We start from the raw sequence: 21,640 nt of genomic DNA on the forward strand, positions 1-21,640 counted from the left end.
GCTCCTAAAATTTTTATGGAGAAATAAACGTCCATAAATAGCTAATGTAATACTTGGCAAAATAAGATGGGAGAAATCACTTCCCCAACTTTAAACTGTACTATAAAGCAGTGTCATTAAAACATCATGGTATTGGAATAAAGACAGACCCTTAGATCAATGAAATAAACTTGTATAGCTGGAGATGGAGCTACAGGCTTACAAACAATCAATTTTTGATAAAGGCACAAGAAATACAAAGTGGAACAAGGAAAGCCTCTTCAACAAGTGATGCTGGGAAAATCAATTAACTATATGCAAAAACAAAGAACTCAGACTTCTCCTTAACACATACAATGTACAAAGGTCAAATAAAAATGGATTAAAGATCTTGATATCAGACCTGAAACTATAAGGTACATATAAGAAATGTAGTTAGAACACTCCATGACACTGAAGCTAAAGGCATCTTCAAGGATGTAGAAGCAAAGATAAACAAATGGGAATATATTAAACTTAGAAGCTTCTGTACCTCAAAGGAAATAGTAACTAGAATTTAAAGATTACCCATGGAATCAGAGAAACTTTTCACTTAATACACATGAAATGGGTTAGTATCTAAGATATACAAGGCACTGATTGAACTTTACAAGAAAAAATCTGACCCCATAAAAAATGGGGAGAAAAAAAATTGAACATTTTTCTCAAAGAAGAAATACAGATGGCCAAAAAGGACATGAAAAAAAAAAGTTCTTCCTCTCTAATTATCAGGGAGATGCAAATCAAAACAACAATGAGATAGCATCTCACACCACAGAGACTAGCACATATTACAAAAAATAAGAACAACCAGTGCTGGCATGGATGTGGGGAAAAAAGGGACTCTCATTCACTGCTGGTCCAGTCATTTTGGAAAACAATATGGATATTCCTCAAAAAAGCTAAAAATTGAGCTTCCATATGACCCAAATATACCACTTCTAGGAATATGCCCCAGGAACACAAAAACAATACAAAAATGTCCTCTGAACTCCTATGTTCAGTGCAGCACTATTTACAATAGCCAGAATTTGAAAGTAACCCAAGTGCCCAAGAACAGATGAGTGGCCAATGAAACTGTGGTACATTTACATAATGGAATAATATTATGCAGCTGTTATGAAGAAAAATGAAGTAATGATATTTGCTTTTACATGTAGACTATTATGCTGATTGAAATAAGCCAGAGGGAAAGAGATAGACAGAGAATAATCTTACTCATTTGTGGGATATAAGTAAAATAAGAGTTAAATATGGTAATATCTAGAGACAATTCACCACAAAGAATGGTGAGTGTAGCTAAAGTAGAGAAGGGTCTACTAGGACAATGATAGTTGGAACTGAATGCTCTGGACAAGAACTCAGAGTGAAAGTGTAGAAACTAATAGGCGAGGCACCCCTCCATTAACAATAGTGCTAACCTGTGTCAAGAAGGAGAGAGAGGGGGTCGGAGAGAAAACACAGTGGTAGGGACAGAGATGATGCTTCGAATCCCAGCATGCCAAATGGTCCTCCATTCCTGCCAGGAGCGATTTCTGAGGGCAGAGTCAGGAGTAAACCCTGAGTGCCACTGGGTGTGACCCAAAAAGCCAAAAAAAAAAAAAAAGAGAGAGAGAGAGAGAGACAAAGAAGTAATTTGCCTGCCCAAGAGCAAGGCAAATTATTATATGTTTATTAAATATTGCTCATACCAACAAAAATGGTTAAATGTTAAAATTTTATCTCGCCATGGGCCATTAAAGTCATTGTTTGAGGATTTACTAAGCTTATTGCTGCTAGTTGAACTTTATTTTATTATTGTTTTTGTCAACTGAGCTTAGTTGGCATCTATGCTACTTTGCCATATAATTTGGTGTGCTCCCACTGGGCTCAGTACTGTGGAATTTGGAAGTGTGTGACCTCACACTCCATGAAATCTAGGATCTATAGAACTGAATCCATGAGATTCAGAGGCTTGGCTGGGTTTGCATCTCTTCTGAGATCAGTGTTGAGGCCATGACGCTGGAGTTCTGGCTTACCTGGTGGTGGCTGTGGGATATGATGTGGCTGATGGGACTTCTGGCAGGACAGGTGGGTGGGAGAGACTGCCTGTCCCCACTTCTAGAAGACCTCAAAGTTTTCAGCTTAAAGAGCAGTGTACCTGAAACATTTTGTCAGTTTGATTTCTCTGAAGAGAACAGTCATGAAATAGTGAAAGAAGACCATTTCTTTAACTGTTAGTATCGGTAGACTTTGAATAATCTCCTGCAATATTTTGTATAGCTCTTCCAACTTCTGTACTAACAATAAATATTAAATGAACTTAGTACCTGAGATTCTTTTACAGTGACAGTAATGATCATGATGACTTGTTATTAATAAAGCCAATTAAAATGACTTTAATGCTCATTTAGTGGATTGTAATCAGGAAAATCATTTATATTCAGAGAACAATGAGATGTGTTGGATGTGTAGGTAGGTAAATACAATACTATTTTGGTATTCTATTTATCTATCCCATAAAATGGGGGTAGATAATTTGAAAAGATTGTTTACCCCAGATATTTGTTCATAGATTCTTGAAGAGTATTACTATAATGCCAAGAGCAAGCTATCCCACAGTGAGAGGGACCTTATAAATTAAAGATGTGGTATCATCAGAATCAAAATTGGCTGACAAAAAAACAATGATGCCACCCAGAATATATGCATGGAACACTTTTATTTTACTTCTAGAGTCAATGAAACAGCTCCAGTGCTTGAGGAATACAAAGGCGGCTTCTTTTGTATTATCCAAAGCTGTGATTAAAACTGTTTTCCTAGAAATAATTTTGAGTGGTATACAAATATTTTTAGTGTACACACGAGTGTGTTATGATGGACTTTTGTGTTAAATAAATCAACTAATAGCAACGTCCTATTTGAGGGCTATTTGTTTTAGCCCAGCCTCTGATCTCTAGTCCATATTGAGATTTCTCTTGCTGGGATTTTCTGAATAAGGAGTTTGAGAAGACAAGGCAACTTAACTGGGAGCAGATGAAAGGCTGATGAAGTGTGTAGAAAAAAATCTCTTGGGTCTAATATGTTTGACTAGCTAATAAGACTCTACCCTGGCGGGGGCTCTGATGAGTGATGGACAAAGAGCTTAGTTACTGCAGTTTCATGCTTTTCTCCCATGCTTATTCCTTTCAAATGGATTGTTCTGAGTCTTCTACCCAGTCAAAGGGACAGATACCACAAAATAAATGCAGATGAAAGCACACTGCTCTCCCTTAGAGGAGGCACTTTATATCCTAACCACAGGTCTGTGTGGGTAGTGAGTGGTTTCTAACTCAGTACATTTTGGTAAAGCAAATTCTCAGTTGGAGGGCATGCATTTTGGCCACCATGGCCATCATGGTGTACATTATGACTCCACTTTCTGTTTTTAACTGCTGATTTTTTCACTGTCTGTGCATGTTCTTTAACCTGCTCAAGAGCAGAAACATTGACCTAAGTTTCTAATTCTTCCTTCCTGTTCTGCTCTTGATCCTGAACTGAACTGAAGCTCATTAAATGCTGAACTATGAAGTGGGTTTACAACATAAATTTAGTGTATGTGTGCAATAGAAGTTATAGCTCAAAGAAGTTATAGTAGGGCAATTAAAACCCAGCACTTAAAGAATTTATGCTCTTGTACTGGAATGATAGATAGTACAGTGAGTAGGGTACTTTCTTTGTATGTAGCTCACCTGGGTCCCATCTGTAAAGAGCCAAGAGTAATACATGAACACCACCCCCAAACAGAACAAAACAAAACAAAAATCAAGAGTTCATGTTACCTCGGAAAATTAGTCTTTTAAGAGACTGTTTTCTCACCTGCAAACTGCAGGTAACCTTGTAGAAAAAAATGAGAAAACTGGTGGCTGCAGCAACAGTATAGTGGGTAGGGTGCTTGCTGATTCAGGTTCAATTGCCAGTATGACATACTGTCCGGAGTGATCTCTGAACATAGAGCCAGATCCAACCTTCCCTCCTCCTCTCTTCAAAAAAAAAAAAAAAAAAAAAAAAAGGAGCTTAAACCTTAACTTAGACTAATTAATTAAACTTTTCTAAAACAATTTCTTCATCTGTAAGAAGCTGATAACATTATAGGAAAAAAGGTGAAAATGGGGCCAGAGTATTAGTACAGTGGGAGAGTATTTGGCAGGTTTGATCCTTGGCACCTCATATGGTACACTGAACACACACAGCTGGATATGGCCCAAAAATAATAAAAAATGAAAGAAATCAAAAGAATCTAAAAACTAATGCATAGTCCTGAAAATGGTGCCTGGTCTTCAGTGGGCACAAAAATAGTGAGCTGTTGCTACTGCTGTTACCATGATCACCATATTCATCAACATTGCTATTGCTAAACCTCTCAAAAAAAAAAAAAAAAAACAGGAAAAAAGTCAATAGCCACTCTCACCAGTATTGTTGTTGGATTAATTTCATTTTAGCTGCAGTAGCAGGCTTGCTTCTTTTTGTTTGTTTTTGCTTTCTGGGTCATACCCAGAAGTGCTCAAGGGATAATGCCATGACAGAGTGAACCTGAGTTTCCCATATGTAAAGTATGAGCTTAATCTGTTGAGCTATCTTTCTGGTACCAAAAGTTTTATTTAAAAAATAATTCCTCCCATCTTTCCCAATTTTGGTCAAATTGTCACTCAAATTTAAGGTTAACCTGTTAAGAATCTCTGGGGAGCTGCTTCTAGAAAGTGAATAGTAGTTTAAGATTCTTTTTAAATAATTGTATTGTATCCTAGGCACCATTTTCTTTGAGGTGCAGAAACTTTCCAGCTTAATATAGTCCCAGCTGTTTATCTCTACTTTTACTTGTTTTGAGAGTGATGTTTCCTTCTTGAAGATGCCTTTAGTCTCAATGTCATGGAGTGTTTTTAATCTACGTGTTGTTCTATATATCTTATGGTTTTGGATCTGATATCAAGGTCTTTAATCCATTTAGATTTGACCTTTGTGCATGGTGTTAGATGGAGGTCTGAATTTGCTTTTTAGCATGTGGCTGACCAGTTGTGCCAACACCACTGTTGAAGAGGCTTTCCTTGCCCCTTTATCAAAGATTAATTGATTGTATGTCTGGGGAACATTTTGTAAATATTCAAATCTATTCCACTGACCTGAGGGTCTGTCTTTATTCCAATACCATGCTGTTTTAATGACTATTGATTTGTGAAAGCCACCTATGGAATGGAAGAAACTATTCACCCAATACCCATCAGATAAGAGGCTAATCCAGGGGTCTCAAACTCAATTTACCTGGGTGCCGAAGGAGGCAAAGTCGGGGTGAGGCAGGGCTGCATAAGGGATTTTGCTTACCGAATAATCGCAATAAAAATCGCATTCGTAAGAAAAAAAAATCGCATTAGACATTTGCATACCCCTAACGAAATTGCTTGGGGTATGTGAATGTTTAATGCGATTTTTTCCTTACTAATGCGATCTTTATTGCGATTATTCGGTAAGCGAATAATCGCGAACACTGCGATATTTGAAGGCTGGCCGCGGGCCACAAAATGTTGTACGGAGGGCCGCAAACGCAAAACACTGGCCGTGAGTTTGAGACCCCTGGTAATCTAAGATATATAAGGTCCTGACACTTTATAAGAAAAAGACATCCAACCTCATCAAAAAAATGTAGAGAAGAAATGAACAAACACTTTCTCAAAGAAGAAATACAAATGGCCAAAAGACACATGTGAAGCACAAATGCTCCACATCACTAATCATGGGTGGGGGGGTGCAAATCAAAACAACAATGAGGTACCATTTCACGCCACAAAGACTGGCACACATCACAAAGAACAAGAACAATCAGTGCTGGCAGGGATGTGGGGCAAAAGCAACTCTCATTCACTGCTGGTGGGAATGCTGTCTAGTCCTGACTTTATGGAAAATAATATGGAGATTCCTCAGAAAACTGGAAATTGCGCTCCCATATAATCCAGCTATACCACTCTACAGGATATACCCTAGGAACACAAAAACACAATACAAAAATGCCTTCCTTACTATATTCATTGCAGCACTATTTACAATAGTCAGAATCTAGAAATAACCAAGATGCCCTTCAATAGAGTAATGGCTAAAGAAACTATGGTACATATACACAATGGAACATTATGCATTTGTCAGGAGAGATGAAGTCATGAGATTTTCCTATACATGGATGGACACGGAAACTATTATGCTGAGTGAAGTAAGTCAAAGAGAGAGAGAGAGAGAGAGAGAGAGAGAGAGAGAGAGAGAGAGAGAAAGAGAGAGAGACAGAATAGTCTCACTCATCTATGAATTTTAAGAAACAAAAAAGACATTATTGTAATAATACACAGAGACAATAGAGATGAGGGCTGGAAGGACCAGCTTACAATATGAAGCTCACAACAAAGAGCGGTGAGTGTAGTTAGAGAAATAACTACACTGACAATTATCATGACAATGTTAATGAGAGAAGTAGAATGCCTGTCTCGAATACAGGCATGGGTAGAGGAAGACGAAAATGAGGGACATTGGTGGTGGGAATGTTGCAATGGTGAAGGGGAGTGTTCTGTTTATGACTGGAACCCAATTAGAATCATGTTTGTAACCATGGTACTTAAATAAAGGTATTATTAAAAATAAATAAATGCTTACAGAATAAACAATAAATGAATACAAAAAAGAAAAGAATTGAATTGTGGTAAAATATAAATGACACAAAATATACCATGTAAACGTATCTCAAGTGTACAATTCAATGGCACTAAGTATACTTAAATTATTGTTGGATTTCATCTTTCCTCACTCTTCTCCCTTAGTGCCAGAAATTAAACACAAGGCTCATATATGTGAGGCATATGATCTATTACTTAGATAAATCCCTAATGACTAGTAAGAATAAGTAAGGGCAATGTTTTATGGTTTTGCAAGAACTTGTCAGACATTCCTCTTCCTTTCTGGGTCCTGCTTTGAGAGTGACAGTGACAAGGAACTTCACCCAAGTTTTAAGGCCCTGCTTTGGTTCAGGTAAAGAGTACAATGAGTGCTTGTTTTGCATCCTGTCAACCTGGGTTTGATTCCCAATACTTCCTAAAGTCCCCTGAACATTCTGGGAGTAATCCCAGTAATTACTCAGGGAGTGATTCCTGAGTACAGAGTCAGGAGTAAGCCATGAGTATCACCTATCTGGTCCCACATAAACAAAAATTCAGTAAACAAGAAGCTCCCAGGCACTGTACTGCATTATATATAGCTTCTACATCTTGGCACTAATCAAGATTAACTGGTCTTTTTTACTATCATGAAAACATTAATTTTCATGGGTCTTAAAATCATCAAACCGTGAGTGGCAAGAAAATGGTCATGAAGATGCATAATTAAGACATGAATTCAGACCTAATTTTCATCTCCCAGGCTAAAAATAGAAATTTGGCACTGTAAATAGATTTTTCAGGGGGTGGGATGACAACAGGGAGATAATAATGTTATCACCAATCTGACTATTTAAATTGCACAACAGCTACTGCCTCTATTTTAGAGAATGTTGGAGAACATTTAAGAAAAAATTATTCCCTTCTTGGTATGAAGTTTTCTTCTCATCCTAGCTTCTGTCTATTTACCACAGTACATAATTAAGAAATATATCATAATATATAAAACACATATTTTAAAAGTGAAAATTAAACCTCCTTAAAAATCTAATTATTAACCTGGTAGACCACAAAAGAAACAAGAGGGTAACTTTAGTTATTCATGTCTAGGAGATGGTTGCATAATACTTGCTCCCATCTCTTCTTGTTTTCTAGAAGGCATGCCTAGAAATCACTTTGAAAACAGTAAAAAGCTGAAATTATTTTTTAATTTTGCTAAAGCTCTTGAAGTAAAAGTTAATTCCCCCTTAAGAATTAAGTATGACACAGTACTTTTACTTTTTTTTTTTTTTTTTTTTTTGATTTTTGGGTCACACCTGGCAGCGCTCAGGGGTTACTCCTGGCTCTTCGCTCAGAAATTGCTCCTGGCAGGCTCAGGGGACCATATGGGATGCCAGGATTCGAACCACCAACCTTCTGCATGAAAGGCAAACGCCTTACCTCCAGGCTATCTCTCCAGCTCCAGTATTTTTACTTCTTAATGAGTTTCTAATTTTTGGTAAATTTAACATAATATAAGTAAGCAATAATATACATAGTATTAACTTTTTACAAAGAAATCTTCCAGAGAAAGGGGAATTTTCTAATACTGGAATGAATCATTAGAGACGAGAATGAACAAAAACCAGAGCTTAATGCTTTAAAATGATTAACTCTTGCTTATATGTGTAAAGCTCTGGGTTTAAGTTCTAAAACCACAAACAAAAAAACAAAACAAAACAAAACACACACAATAACAACAACCTATAAAAGGGTAAGAAAACTCAATGTTTGTTTACAAAGCACAGTCATGGTAACAACTTAATGTAGCGTTAAATAGTACTGTCCATTTGTATTAGTGACAATGCAAGGATTGTATTTATTTATTTTTTGTGTGGAACTTTCCCAAGTGATGCTCAAGATCTGGATATCAAGCTCCTGCTGATGCTCAGCTTACAGGGAGGGCAGCTCAGTACTGGGACTTGAGGATGGGATGATGCTTTGATTCTTTGGTGCTAGGGGCCAACCAACAGGTCCATCCTAGCAGTATTTGCAAGGCCTACCCCCTATACTAGATCCCTAAGACAATATAAAATGTAAGGTTTTCTCCCAGTTTACCAGGTAATATTTTGTTTCTAAGTACGAAAGACATTCTAGTTAGTTTTGTGGTTTTGTTTGTTTGTTTGTTTCCCCAAAGGCCCAGGGTTACACCTGCAATTCACAGCTGGAAATTTGATGCAAGTGCCTTCAGAGTTAACCTGGATGAGCAGTCAACTCACTACATATCACATAATGATAACCACAGTCTCTTAAATATTTGCACAGGTCTATACGCAATGCTTGACAGTGGTACAACAGTGTCAGAAGGTGAATTTCTTCAATTCACGAATCAGGACTGCTGCACCACACTTTATTCTGTATGTAAGAGCTGGGAAATTCTCTAGTATTCTTTACATCTTCAAAACAGTGTAATTTTGTTCCTCTGATTTAATATTTTTAAATATGGTAAAGTATACAACAACAGAACCCCAAGAAATACAACATATCATGAGGTCATATTATGAACAACTATACTCAGTTAGACTAGAGAACCCAGCAGAAATCGACAGATTCTTGGAAAAATACCAGCTACCAAGACTGGAATCTGAAGGTCTAGAAAATCTAAACAGGCCAATCACTTCAGAGGAAATCGAAGATGTAATTAAGAAACTCCCTAAGAACAAAAGTCCAGGTCCAGATGGTTTTACAGGTGAATTCTATCAAACATTCTGAGAAGACTTACTACCATTGATCCACAGGCTCTTCCAAACCATAGAAAAGACAGGAACCCTCCCCAACTCCTTTTATGAGGCAAATATCACACTCATTCCCAAAGACGGCAAGGACAGCACCAAGAAAGAAAACTACAGACCAATCTCCCTAATGAACATAGATGCAAAAATTCTCAACAAAATTTTAGCAAACCGAATCCAGCACTACATCAGAAAGATTATACACCATGACCAAGTGGGTTTCATCCCAGGGATGCAAGGTTGGTTCAACATACATAAATCAATCAACATTATACACCACATCAACAACAAGAAAAACAAAAACCACATGATCATATCAATCGATGCAGAGAAGGCGTTTGACAGAATTCAGCACTCATTCATGTTGAAAACACTCAGCAAAATAGGCTTAGAAGGAACCTTTCTCAAGATAGTTACAGCTATCTATGAAAAGCCCACAGCCAACATTATCCTCAATGGCGAAAAACTGAAAACATTTCCACTAAGGTCAGGAACTAGGCAAGGCTGTCCACTCTCTCCACTCTTATTCAGTATAATCTTAGAAGTCCTAGCAATAGCAATCCAACAAGAGAAGAAAATCAAAGGAATCCAAATTAGGAAAGAGGAACTCAAATTATCCCTCTTTGCAGATGATATAATGATATACATAGAAAACCCGAAAGAGTCCACAGTAAAACTCCTAGAAATAATTAACCATGGGGAAGAGTGGAGGATATGGGAGGCAGGATGGGATAGGTTGTGGGAGGACAATTCGGTGTTGGGAATTCCCCTGATTCAATGTAAATATGTACCTGGAATATTACTGTGAACAATATGTAAGCTACTACAATTAAAATAAAAATTATGTTAAAAAAAGAAGTAGATGAATGAGAATAGTTAACAGGCAAAGAGGAAAGAAGAAATAGTCAAACATACATAAGCCAAAAAAGTTCCTTCTGAAGAAATACATTTGAGTTCACTTCGCTATGTCATTAATTCCAACTCAGGATTCTTAGGGAGTACAGAAATTATTTCAGGCTTGAGGTTAAGGGAAAAATCAAGAACTTAAGAATGTAGGTGAAGTGCATTTTATAAATAAACTGAAAACGAATACATAAGTTATTTTTATATCATGAAGCCCAAGAATTAAGGCACAACAGATTCCTTAAACTAATGTTGGTGATAGATCAAAGATAACAAAACACTGCAGGATCACAATGGAGAGAGTTTGTTTTTTTAAAATTTTCTTTCTTTTTTTTTTTTTGGGCCACACCCAGTGACATTTAGGGGTTACTCCCAGCTAAATGCTCAGAAATCGCTCCTAGCTTGGGGGACCATATGGGGCAATGGGGATCAAACTGCAATTTGTCCTGGGTCAGCTGCGTGCAAGACAAAAATCCTACTGCTGTGCCACCATACCGGCCCCAAAGTTGTTTGTTTTTAAATTGTCTTTTGGGCCATACCTAGCAATGCGCAGGGGATAATTTTCAGCACTGGGAAGAGGTCACTCACATGCTGGGGATCAAACAAGGCATAAAAAGCATGTACTCCAGATCTTCAAGTTATCTCCCTGACCCCAAAACCAAGTTTTAAATTGAGATTCATAGGGCATGCCTGTTGTAAAAGATGATGTGGACAATACTGCTTCTTTTGAAAAATACTTTTTTAGGAAAAATCTATGCCTGCCCAGTGGTTCCAAACTGTGAGTGTTGCTTGTGCGTGGTTTTTTACTGTCCTGTCTCTTGAACCTCTCGGGAGTAGGCTGAAAAGGGCCCATAAAATTCGCTCTCCCAGAGGCTCATTCAAGCTGGGCCGGAAGGCCAAGAAACTGCTTCCAATTGTGAAAACTGGCTATAAGCAGTATTTTGCAGAAAGGCAAGTTGCCTGTTTGTGATGTCAGGCTGGGAAAATCTACGCCTGCCCAGTGGTTCCCAACTGTGAGAAACTGTGAGCGTTGCTTGTGCTTGATTTTTTTACTGTCCTGTCTCCTGAACCTCTCGGGAGTGTGCCGAAAAGGGCTCCGCTTCGCTTTGTAGCCATGCGCTCTTTCTAATGAAAGAACACCACTGCAACAAGAAGGAAAAATCACACTAGGAACTGTGCTGAATCTCTGAAGCCCAGCATTTCTCTCTGGACTGTCTTCTCTGTTGCGTGCTAAGGCCTAAGATTTGACCCTGTGTGAGGCTTCATCCACGGAGGGCACCCCTTCCTTGGAGGCGAGTCAACCCACCCAGAAAGGGTGAAGCCAGAGGAGCGTGGCCGTGCACATCATTTAGCCAATGAATACCACCACAAAATGTAGAAAACCCCACAATACAAGTATGACAATGGGGAAACAACGCAGGCCAGCAACAGACATATAGAATGAAGATGGCAACTCTGATGACCGGAAAACAGCCAACTGTCAGAGACCAAATGCTAATATGGAATTTTGCAGGACAAATCAGTCTTGTATGGCTACAGTACATAACCTAAGGCATTGGCTAGCCCCAGAGCCCAAAGAAATACCACAGTTTCCTATCAGTCACACATTCCAGGAAGCTTGTGACATCCTTGAAACTTCACTAACCTTGAGGTATTCCTGTGCTCTGTATGTAAAGATGGCATGTAAAGATTACCTATAAGATGACTTCTGTAATGCAGGCTGTTTCATCCTGCTCTCTCTCTACCCCCTGTAAAATCATGCTTAAAAAAAGCATGTACCAATCAATAAACTGGAGCCTTGACAAGCCTTGTGTTGCTTGGCACCTTTCTTTCTCCCCATTCTCTTTTCAGGCTGGGACCCCTCAATACCTGCGATAACCTGTCCTGCAGGCCAGGACAAGTGGCGCCCCAACGTGGACGTAGAGTACGGACCCCCAGTCAGACGGAACTGGATGAACCTTGAGGGCCTCATCGTAGGTTGCCAGTCAAACCCCATCAGGGCGGCGTGGACAGGTAGGAAAATCTGTGCAAAACCCCAGCAGGGTGGCATGGACTAATTTGTGCACATTTACATTTCCGTCCCAACAGAATGGGTCAACATTTGTCTAAAGAGGTTGTCTTTGTCAGGAAACTGAAGGCATCTCTCAGGGAAAGAAGTGTTAGGGTTTAGAGAAAGAAACTTTTTTCTCTTTGTTCATAACAAGTGCCCATAATTTACCATAACTGGCCCAGAAATTCATCCTTCAAAACGGCAAAAAGTAGGCTGAGAAATATCATTCTAATGGAGGAAGGCCAGAAGGATGTTACAAAATACCATCTTTATTGACCCCAAGAAACAACAACTTTCTATAGCTGAATTTTGTTCACGCAATTTTGTCTCACACTGCCTCTCGAGCCGCCTCTAGGGCAAGCTCTGAGACCTCCTTCCACTCCCTTCCCAAATGTGATTATTCCTGTCAGACAAGTCCTTTGCCTTCTATTGCAGTTGTTCTCCAACTAGTCAGTCTCTCAGATAAGGAGTTTAGAGAAGAAATATGGAAGAAGCTCACAGAACTCAAAGTAACCATGGATCGAGTTGAACAGAACACTAATAAGAACCAAGAAAATATGAAGACAGAAATCAGAAAACTCCAAACTGAAATAACAGGTCAAATAACAGTACTGAAAAACTCAGTAAATGAATTGAATGACAAAATAGATAAGCTTTCCAACAGGGTAACAGAAGCTGAGGATAGAATTAGTGCTGTGGAAGATGAGATAAATAACTCCAATACAGCAGAAGAGATTGGGAAAAAAACTTAAAGCAAATGAACAATGGAAAAATTAGTCAAAGTATGGGAATAGATGAAAATAGAAGAATCATTAGAGTCCCAAAGACCCCGAAAAAAAATCTCCAGGAAAAATCAATGGTCAAGAACATCATTAAAGAGAAACTTCCAGAGCTGAAGAATATATGTGATCAAATCCTGCATGCCCAAAGAGTACCAACTAAAAGAAACCCATGAAAAAATACCCCAAGACACATCCTAGTCACAAGGACGAATCCCACAGATAGAGACAGAATTCTGAAAGCAGCAAGATCAAAAAGGAAAATTACAACATCCTTGAGATTTAGAGCAGACCTGTCACCAGAAACACTCAAGGCCAGAAAGCAGTGGTGGGACATAGTGACAAAACTCAATGAAATAAATGCTTCGCCTAGAATACTGCACCCAGCAAAACTCACTTTCAGGTTTGAAGGAAGAATACATGGTTTCACAGACAAACAACAGCTCAGAAACTTTATAGACTCAAAACCAGCCTTAAGAGAAAAACTGAAAGACCTACTTTAAGACAAGACTGACCAAAAGACACACCAAACTTTGATATAAAGATGGCACTAAATCCCAGGACAATTCTTTCTCTCAACATCAATGGACTAAATGCACCAGTTAAGAGACACAGAGTGGCTAAATGGAGCAAAAAACTCAATCCAACCTTCTGCTGCCTACAAGAAATGCACCTGAATAGTCAGAACATAGACTCAAAATAAAAGGCTGGAGAAAAATTATCCAAGCAAACAACACCCATAAAGATGATGGAGTGGCCATACTAATATCAGATCATGCAAACTTTATACTCAGGAAAGTTGTAAGAGACAAAGATGGACATTTTGTATTAATCAAGGGGCATGTACAGCAGGAAGAAATCACTCTCCTAAACATATATGCACCAAATGAGGGGCCAGCAAAATATTTAATACAATTGTTGCCAAATCTAAAAAATGCTATCAATAACAACACAATAATTGTGGGGGACCTCAACACGGCTTTGTCAACACTGGATAGGTCAACTGGACTGAAACCCAACAAGAATATACTAGACCTAAGAAGAGAAATGGAAGAAAGAGGCCTAGTATATATATATATATATAGATATATATCTATATCTATATCTATATATAGATATAGATATATCTATATATAGATATATATCTATATATATATAGGACACTCCATCCCCAGAAACCTGGATACACATTTTTTATGTTTATTATTATTTTTATTTAAACAACTTTATTACATACATGATTGTGTTTGGATTTCAGTCATGTAAAGAACACCACCCATCACCAGTGCAACATTCCCATCACCAATATCCCAAATCTCTCTCCTCCCCACCCAACCCCCGCCTGTACTCTAGACAGGCTTTCCATTTCCCTTGTACATTCTCCTTATTAGGATAGTTCAAAACGTAGTTATTTCTCTAACTAAACTCATCCCTGTTTGTGGTGAGCTTCATGAGGTGAGCTGTTACTTCCAGCTCTTTTCCTTTCGTGTCTGAAAATTGTTATTGCAAGAATGTCTTTCATTTTTCTTAAAACCCATAGATGAGTGAGACCATTCTGTGTCTTTCTCTCTCTCTCTGACTTATTTCACTCAGCATAATAGATTCCATGTACATCCATGTATAGGAAAATTTCATGACTTCATCTCTCCTGACAGCTGCATAATATTCCATTGTGTATATGTACCACAGTTTCTTTAGCCATTCATCTGTTGAAGGTTATCTTGGCTGTTTCCAGAGTCTTGCTATGGTAAATAGTGCTGCAATGAATATAGGTGTAAGGAAGGGATTTCTGTATTGTATTTTTGTGTTCCTAGGGTATATTCCTAGAAAGGATACACATTTTTGTCCAATGTACATGGGACATTCTCCAGAATAGACTACATGCTGGCACATAAAACATACCTCCATAATATCAAGAGGATAGAAATTTTGCAGGCTACCTTCGCTGACCACAAGGCTCTGAAATTATATGTGAATTACAAAGGGACACAGAAGAAAAACTTTAACACCTGGAAGTTAAACAGCCTCATACTCAATAACCAGTGGGTCCGAGATGAAATCAAAGAGGAAATCAAAACTTTCCTGGAAACAAATGATAATAAAGACACAAACTATCAGAACTTATGGGACACAGCAAAAACAGTACTGAGAGAAAAATTTATACTTTGGAAGCACACATCAGGAAGAAAGAAGGGGCCTACCTGAATAGCTTAATGACGCAGCTCATAGAATTAGAAAGTGCTCAACAAAAGGATCCAAAAATAGGGAGCAGAAGGAAATAACAAAGCTGAGAGCAGAAATCAACGAAGTGGAAACTCAAAAAACAATCCGAAAGATCAACAAAAGCCGAAGTTGGTTCAATTTTTAACTTACCTGCCTTTAAAAAAAAATCAGGATTCATGAAAAAAACAAAACAAAGCCAAAAATCAGACCTTAGAAGGAAGTAATGAACAAGCTGATGTAAGAGAAGAAGTAAAATCCCAGTGGTTCACACTGCTTTCTCTATTCTATTTAAGGGTAGAAGGTGAGAGAGAGTAATTCTTTCTGTATCACTCTTCCCTTTGTAGTCACACCTAGTCTCTGAAGAATTAAGACAACTAGAAATGTATAGAATAACTTCATTAGCAAATCCTAGGGCATAAAGATTATTTACAAATCAATGTGGTGATGAAGGGACCTTCTTAGTGTTGGGAAAGTGGTTAGTGATCTCAGAAGACAGTCCTCACTGAAGGGAACTTGACTGTCATGTAGGGAATTGCACTGAGACAGAAAATAATTAGAATCTAATTATTTAGATTCTCGGCTTCTAGGCTGAAGAGTACTTTTGAATGCACTGTAGAAAAACACCCAAAAAGTATTTTAAACTTAAAAATTTTAAATAATTATAAAAATCTACATAATATCCAAGCTATCATTTATGTATCAGTTACAGATGTGGCTGACAACAAACAAATCAGAATGATTCTGAATGCCAATAACAAGTCTACAGTACTAACAAAGCACTACATTATGGACTAGATGGAGGCAGAAGTCTAAATTGCTAAATAGATGAACCAACAAAGAAATAGCATTTTTGCTCCAAAGGTTTATCTAGAAGATATTTAAGGAAATTACGAAGACCACACATAGCTAATAATTTCCATTTCTACGTATTTTAGATAATTGAAAAGATGCATTTATAGTAAATGCCTGCCAAGTAACACTTGAAACCTTTATGTCTGGAGACCAAGAGCTTACCAAATAATCAGACAAAATACAGAGTAAAGACAGGTCTTGCCAGGATGAAACTGTTAGTGAAGACTGACAGTTATGTCTGTCTTATCAAAAGCTGGGAATAAAAATCAAATAGTGAGTATAGGATAGTAAAGAAAGGTATTCCTTAAATCTACCATGAACTATCTTAAGCAAAATTTTATCTTTTATTTATATGCCCTCTTTGCTAAGCAAGAGCATACAAATATGCAAAAATTACACATGTTCAATAAAAACTTAAGACTAAAATAGTAAGTCATAATAAAAACATGAACAGATTTACCTGTAAAAAGCATTGATTAGTATGTACACTATTTTAAAAGGTAGATAAAATTACTACAGTTAAATATTAAATTAATGTTGCACTAAATAACTTGCTGACCGAGTAGGATTAATCTTGAGTACTTAAAATGTAGGACCAGATGGCACAGCAGTAGGGCATTTGCCTTGCATGCAGCTGACCCAGGTTCGATTCCCCAAATCCCCATGTGGTCCCCAAGCCTGCCAGGAGTGATTTCTGAGAGCAGAGCCAGGAGGTAGCCAGGGGGTGGGCCAAACCCCCGATTAGAAAAAGTTAAAAAAAAAAAAAGACTGGGGCCAGAGCGGTATTGCTAGTGGTAAGGTGTCTGCCTTGCCCATGCAGTTTGATCCCCTGGCGTTCCATATGGTCCCCAAGCCAGGAGTGATCTCTGAGCACAGCTCCAGGAGTAACCCCTAAGTGTTAACAGGTGTGACCCAAAAACCAAAAAAAAAAAAAAAAAAAAAGACTGAAAATGTAAATGGTCCTCAACAGTTAAGAATGAAACAAAACACCACTAGGAAACATCAGTAATCGGAGGGACCTTTAACCTAGAACAAGCAATATTGTATTTTTCTTTATTAAAAATTCATTACAAATTTACCCTCCCATGTACATTACAAAGTATCAATCATGAGTCTGCAATATACTTTGACTTAAGAGTTAACAAAAATTGGGCCCGGAGGGATAGCACAGCGGCATTTGCCTTGCAAGCAGCCGATCCAGGACCAAAGGTGGTTGGTTCAAATCCTGGTGTCCCATATGGTCCCCTGTGCCTGCCAGGAGCTATTTCTGAGCAGACAGCCAGGAGTAACCCCTGAGCACCGCCGGGAGTGACCCAAAAACCAAAAAAAAAAAAAAAAAAAAGAGTTAACAAAAATTAATGAATATAGATGATATATTCTTGGTTCTTTGGAAATTCCTTAAGTAAGGTAAAGAAACTCTTTAACCCTCCCTCTCTTTTTGGGGAGGGCTATATCTGGACCACACCATGTCAGGGATAGAACTCAGGCCTCAGCTCATTCCACTAAGCTATCTCTCTGACCTCTTTAAAATTACTTCTCTCATAATATTATGTGAGTAAACAATGAATTTATATATTTTTATATATAAATATTTTCTCTTCCATTAAGTATTTCCTTATTGAGCTTCAGTCTATTTGATCTATCAAGAGGTGACTGTGATGTTGAAGTCTCTAACTACTATTGTGATGTTATCAGTGTCTTTAAGTCTATTAGCAGTTGTTTTAAGTATTTTGCTGGTCCCTCATTTGATACTTATATGTTTAGGAGAGTTCTTCCTATCTCTTGATATTAACTCTTGATCATGAAAAAATAGCTCTGCTCTCTCATAACTCTTTCAACATGAAGTCTATGTCCTATGATACTAATGTGGTTACCATGGTCTTTTTGAGGGAGTTGTTTGCTTGAAGAATTATTTTCCAACTGTTGGCTTTGTGTTTGTATTTGCTCTGACTATTCAAATGTGTTTTCTGTATGTAGCACTAAGTTGGGTTCAATTTTTCTAACTTATCCTATCACTCTATATCTCTTTATTGATGTATTTAGCCCACTGTCATTGAGAGAGTGTCATGGAAATTATTGTGTTATTTTTTTTTCTGCAGAAGTTTGGTGCGTTTATGGGATTTGTCTTGTCTTAAATTATCCCCTTTAATTCTTTTCTTTTTTGTTATTTTTGCTTTGGGGTCACACCTGATGATGCTCAGGGGTTACTCCTGACTATACGCTCAGAAACTGCTCCTGGCTTGGGGACCATATGGGACACCAAAGGATCAAACTGAGGTCCATCCTAGGTCAACGCATGCAAGACAAATGCCCTACGACATTTAATTCTTGTAATGGTTTTGAGTCTATCAAAACCTGAGCTGTTGTTTACCCATGACATCTAAAGGAGAGTTAAGTAAAATACTTCAAATATGAATGACAGGTAAGTTCTCTGTATAAAGCACTCTTGTTGAGATTTCACTGAGGATTTAAAAAATAAACCTAACTTATTTTTTTACTATATTCCACTATTGTCTTATGGGTGACCAAGCAATTTATCATTAGAGCGATATTTGCACAACTTTATTTTGTGATGGTTATATATTTTATGAATATATTGTTTTAATAGTATTGCACTTTTATTACTAAATTTTTATTACTAAAATTACATAAAATGGAAAAATTAATTTCCTCATGGTTTTTTTTTTTTCTTTTGGTTTTTAGGCCATACCTGGTGATGCTCAGGGTTTATTCTGGTTATGTGCTCAGAAATTGCCTGGGATTGAACCGCAGTCTGTCTTAGGTTAGTGCATGCAAGGCAAACACCCTACCACCTGCATTACTGCTCTGGCCCCTTCCTCCTCTTTTATAAGCCAGCTAGGAATTATAAGAAAACCCTACTCCCACTTGTCTTTTCTTTCCTATGTCATTTCTCAATATAAAACTTTCTAAAAGTAGTGAATGGCTGTTTTGTTCCTGAACATGAAAGAAGGAATTTCAAAGAAAAGCATTCCAACTGAAAACATTAATGAGAACTCTATAGCTACATTTAATTTTCCTATTTTCTGTAATAAACTCTGATATGTAAAAAAATTGGCAACTGGTTTATTTTTATTTAATAAAAGTTGGCCAAAGACATATAATTACACATCGAGGAATACAGAGGAAGTAAAAACTTCCATTGTTGATCACACCAGAAAGTCACAAAGGTTTGGCTATAAACTCTCCATAGTTTTCCAGTAAAGTTCTATTTTCTTTTAACTTTTTAAGTATTTCCTAGTTCAGAATTATTCAGATTAAAAAACAAAATTAATCGCTTGTCAGGATGCATGGATATTTAGATGTCAAGAAAGTCATGGTTGTGCTATATTGCCTGCTTGTTATGAGATTTAACAGCCAACATTTCTCAAATTAAATCTTTTAACAGGCATCTAATCAAAGATATTCAATTATTACTATTATTATTTGCAGAATAATTTTTTGTTTTGTTTTGTTTTTTTGGGTCACACTCGGCCACACTCAGGGGTTACTCCTAGCTCCATTCTCAGAAATCGCTCCTGACAGGCTCAGGGAACCATATGGGATGCCGGGATTAGAACCACCGACCTTCCACATGAAAGGCAAACGCCTTATCTCCATGCTATCTCTCTGGCCCCTTTTTGCAGAAGAATTTAATGCATTCTTTAAATTCACTTAATTTACAATGACTTCATTATTTTTTTATAAAAATCATACTATAATTTTTATTTCTTGGCAAATCAGAGTTTTAAAAACACTAATGTGAAGAGTCATTTTAAAAAGAAAACAGTTGGACTGAAGTGATAGCACAGTGGGTAGGGTGCTTGCCTTGCACAAGACTGACTCAGGTTTGATCTTTGTCATCCCATATGATACTCCAAGCCTGCTAAAAGTGATTTCTGAGTTCAGAGCCAAGCCAAAAACTCAAATAAACAAGTGACAGAACAGTTGATATTCGAAGCAGGCCTATTCCACAGACTTACTCTTTTATCAAATGAGAGAGATGTAAACCTAACCATGGAAGATTATGGGTTCAATGGCCAACAAAGCAAAAGGCTGACTATCTTGAGAAGAGAGGGTGGGCCAAGTGTCTGTCTTGCCGAAGACATGCCTGCTACTTCTATTATACAAAGCCACCATTTTCCTACATCATCACTCACTGGCTCTCTAGAATTCCCTTCAGGAATCTGATTAAGCTTCAGGTATGCGAATTTTTGGTACTGATATCATCAGAGCTTTTTGGAGCAAGTGCAGGCCTATCTTCCTTTTTCTGGGAGGCCTGGCAGCTGAGTACTGACCCTTAAAAGTCGTAGTATCAGTAATAGTACTTTAACTTCATTTGTTTAATGCTGTAATCCGATAGGAACACACCAACTTAACAGAATGGACAGCTAACAAGAATATAATAATTTCCACAAATGTGCTTGCTACTATACTTTTTCTTTCTTTTGTTTTTAACTTTCTTTTTTCTCTCCCATTTTTTAATTTTTTTCAATAACTTTGTTTCACTTACTGGAAATAAATATATTATGCTCAACTATGTAACGTATTTTCTTTAAATAAAGAGTTAATTCTATGGAAATTTAAAATCATTGATAATAATAATAGTAGCAGTAGTTGTTATAGTAGCACATCTTATTAAAATATGACAGTAAGTCTTAAATAGGTACAATCAACAGTGTTTTTAAAGTCTCTTACCAGGATTGCAATCTGTAAGAAGTGAGCAGATGGAAAGGAGGACTTTAGAAATGGTCAGGGCAGGACTCCAGTTGTCCTTGAGGATGTCCAGACAAATAACACCTTGGCTATTAATGTTACAGTGATAGATTCTTGTTCGAAAGGTAACCTAGAAGAAAATATAAAGTTAATTATTTTGCAAACAGACATAACTTTGTCAGTCAAGATAATTTAAGGGTTATTGGTTATTTTTCCTTAGTCATATTAAAAAATTAAGAATCAAAACAATTATTTTAGAACTTGGTCTGTATAATATGATTAAAACTGCAAAAATGATATGATGGTCATCATTTAACTACTATTCTTTAGATGGAAGTTTACTTGGTTCAAATATAGTAATGTTTAGAAAAAATTAACATTTGATCTCTAAAAATTTTCAAAGAAAAAGATTAGATATGAAAATTTTCAAAGAAATTTTTGTTGGACTCTAGTTGTTTTGCCACATTTATAAAATTCAAAAGAGCATAGGAAATCTATAACAAGAAAAATTTGTATCACAGTTTATGCATTTGTCCCAATTCATGTGGGAATGCTTTATGAACTAGAGTACATATATGATGTCTAGTTTGTAAAATATTTGTATTAGTACGTTTGAAAAACCTTTTACTATATTTTAAATGTAATATTCGTTGCTTACTGCTTCCTATGATAGGTAGTCCACCA

The 21,640-nt window shown here is 37.2% G+C and overlaps 1 protein-coding gene across 1 annotated transcript in view; it reads right to left on the minus strand.

Moving 5' to 3' along the window:
• LOC125997887 (ubiquitin-conjugating enzyme E2 E2) overlaps positions 1-21,640 on the minus strand; it is a 191,527-nt gene that overhangs the window by 21,900 nt on the left and 147,987 nt on the right. The window contains exon 4 of the mRNA XM_049766073.1: positions 20,939-21,086. Within this exon, the coding sequence (XP_049622030.1) occupies positions 20,939-21,086 (148 nt within the window). The remainder of the gene's footprint in view (positions 1-20,938; positions 21,087-21,640) is intronic.

The sequence above is a fragment of the Suncus etruscus genome, chromosome 20 (assembly GCF_024139225.1).
Source record: "Suncus etruscus isolate mSunEtr1 chromosome 20, mSunEtr1.pri.cur, whole genome shotgun sequence".
Taxonomy (NCBI): domain Eukaryota; kingdom Metazoa; phylum Chordata; class Mammalia; order Eulipotyphla; family Soricidae; genus Suncus; species Suncus etruscus.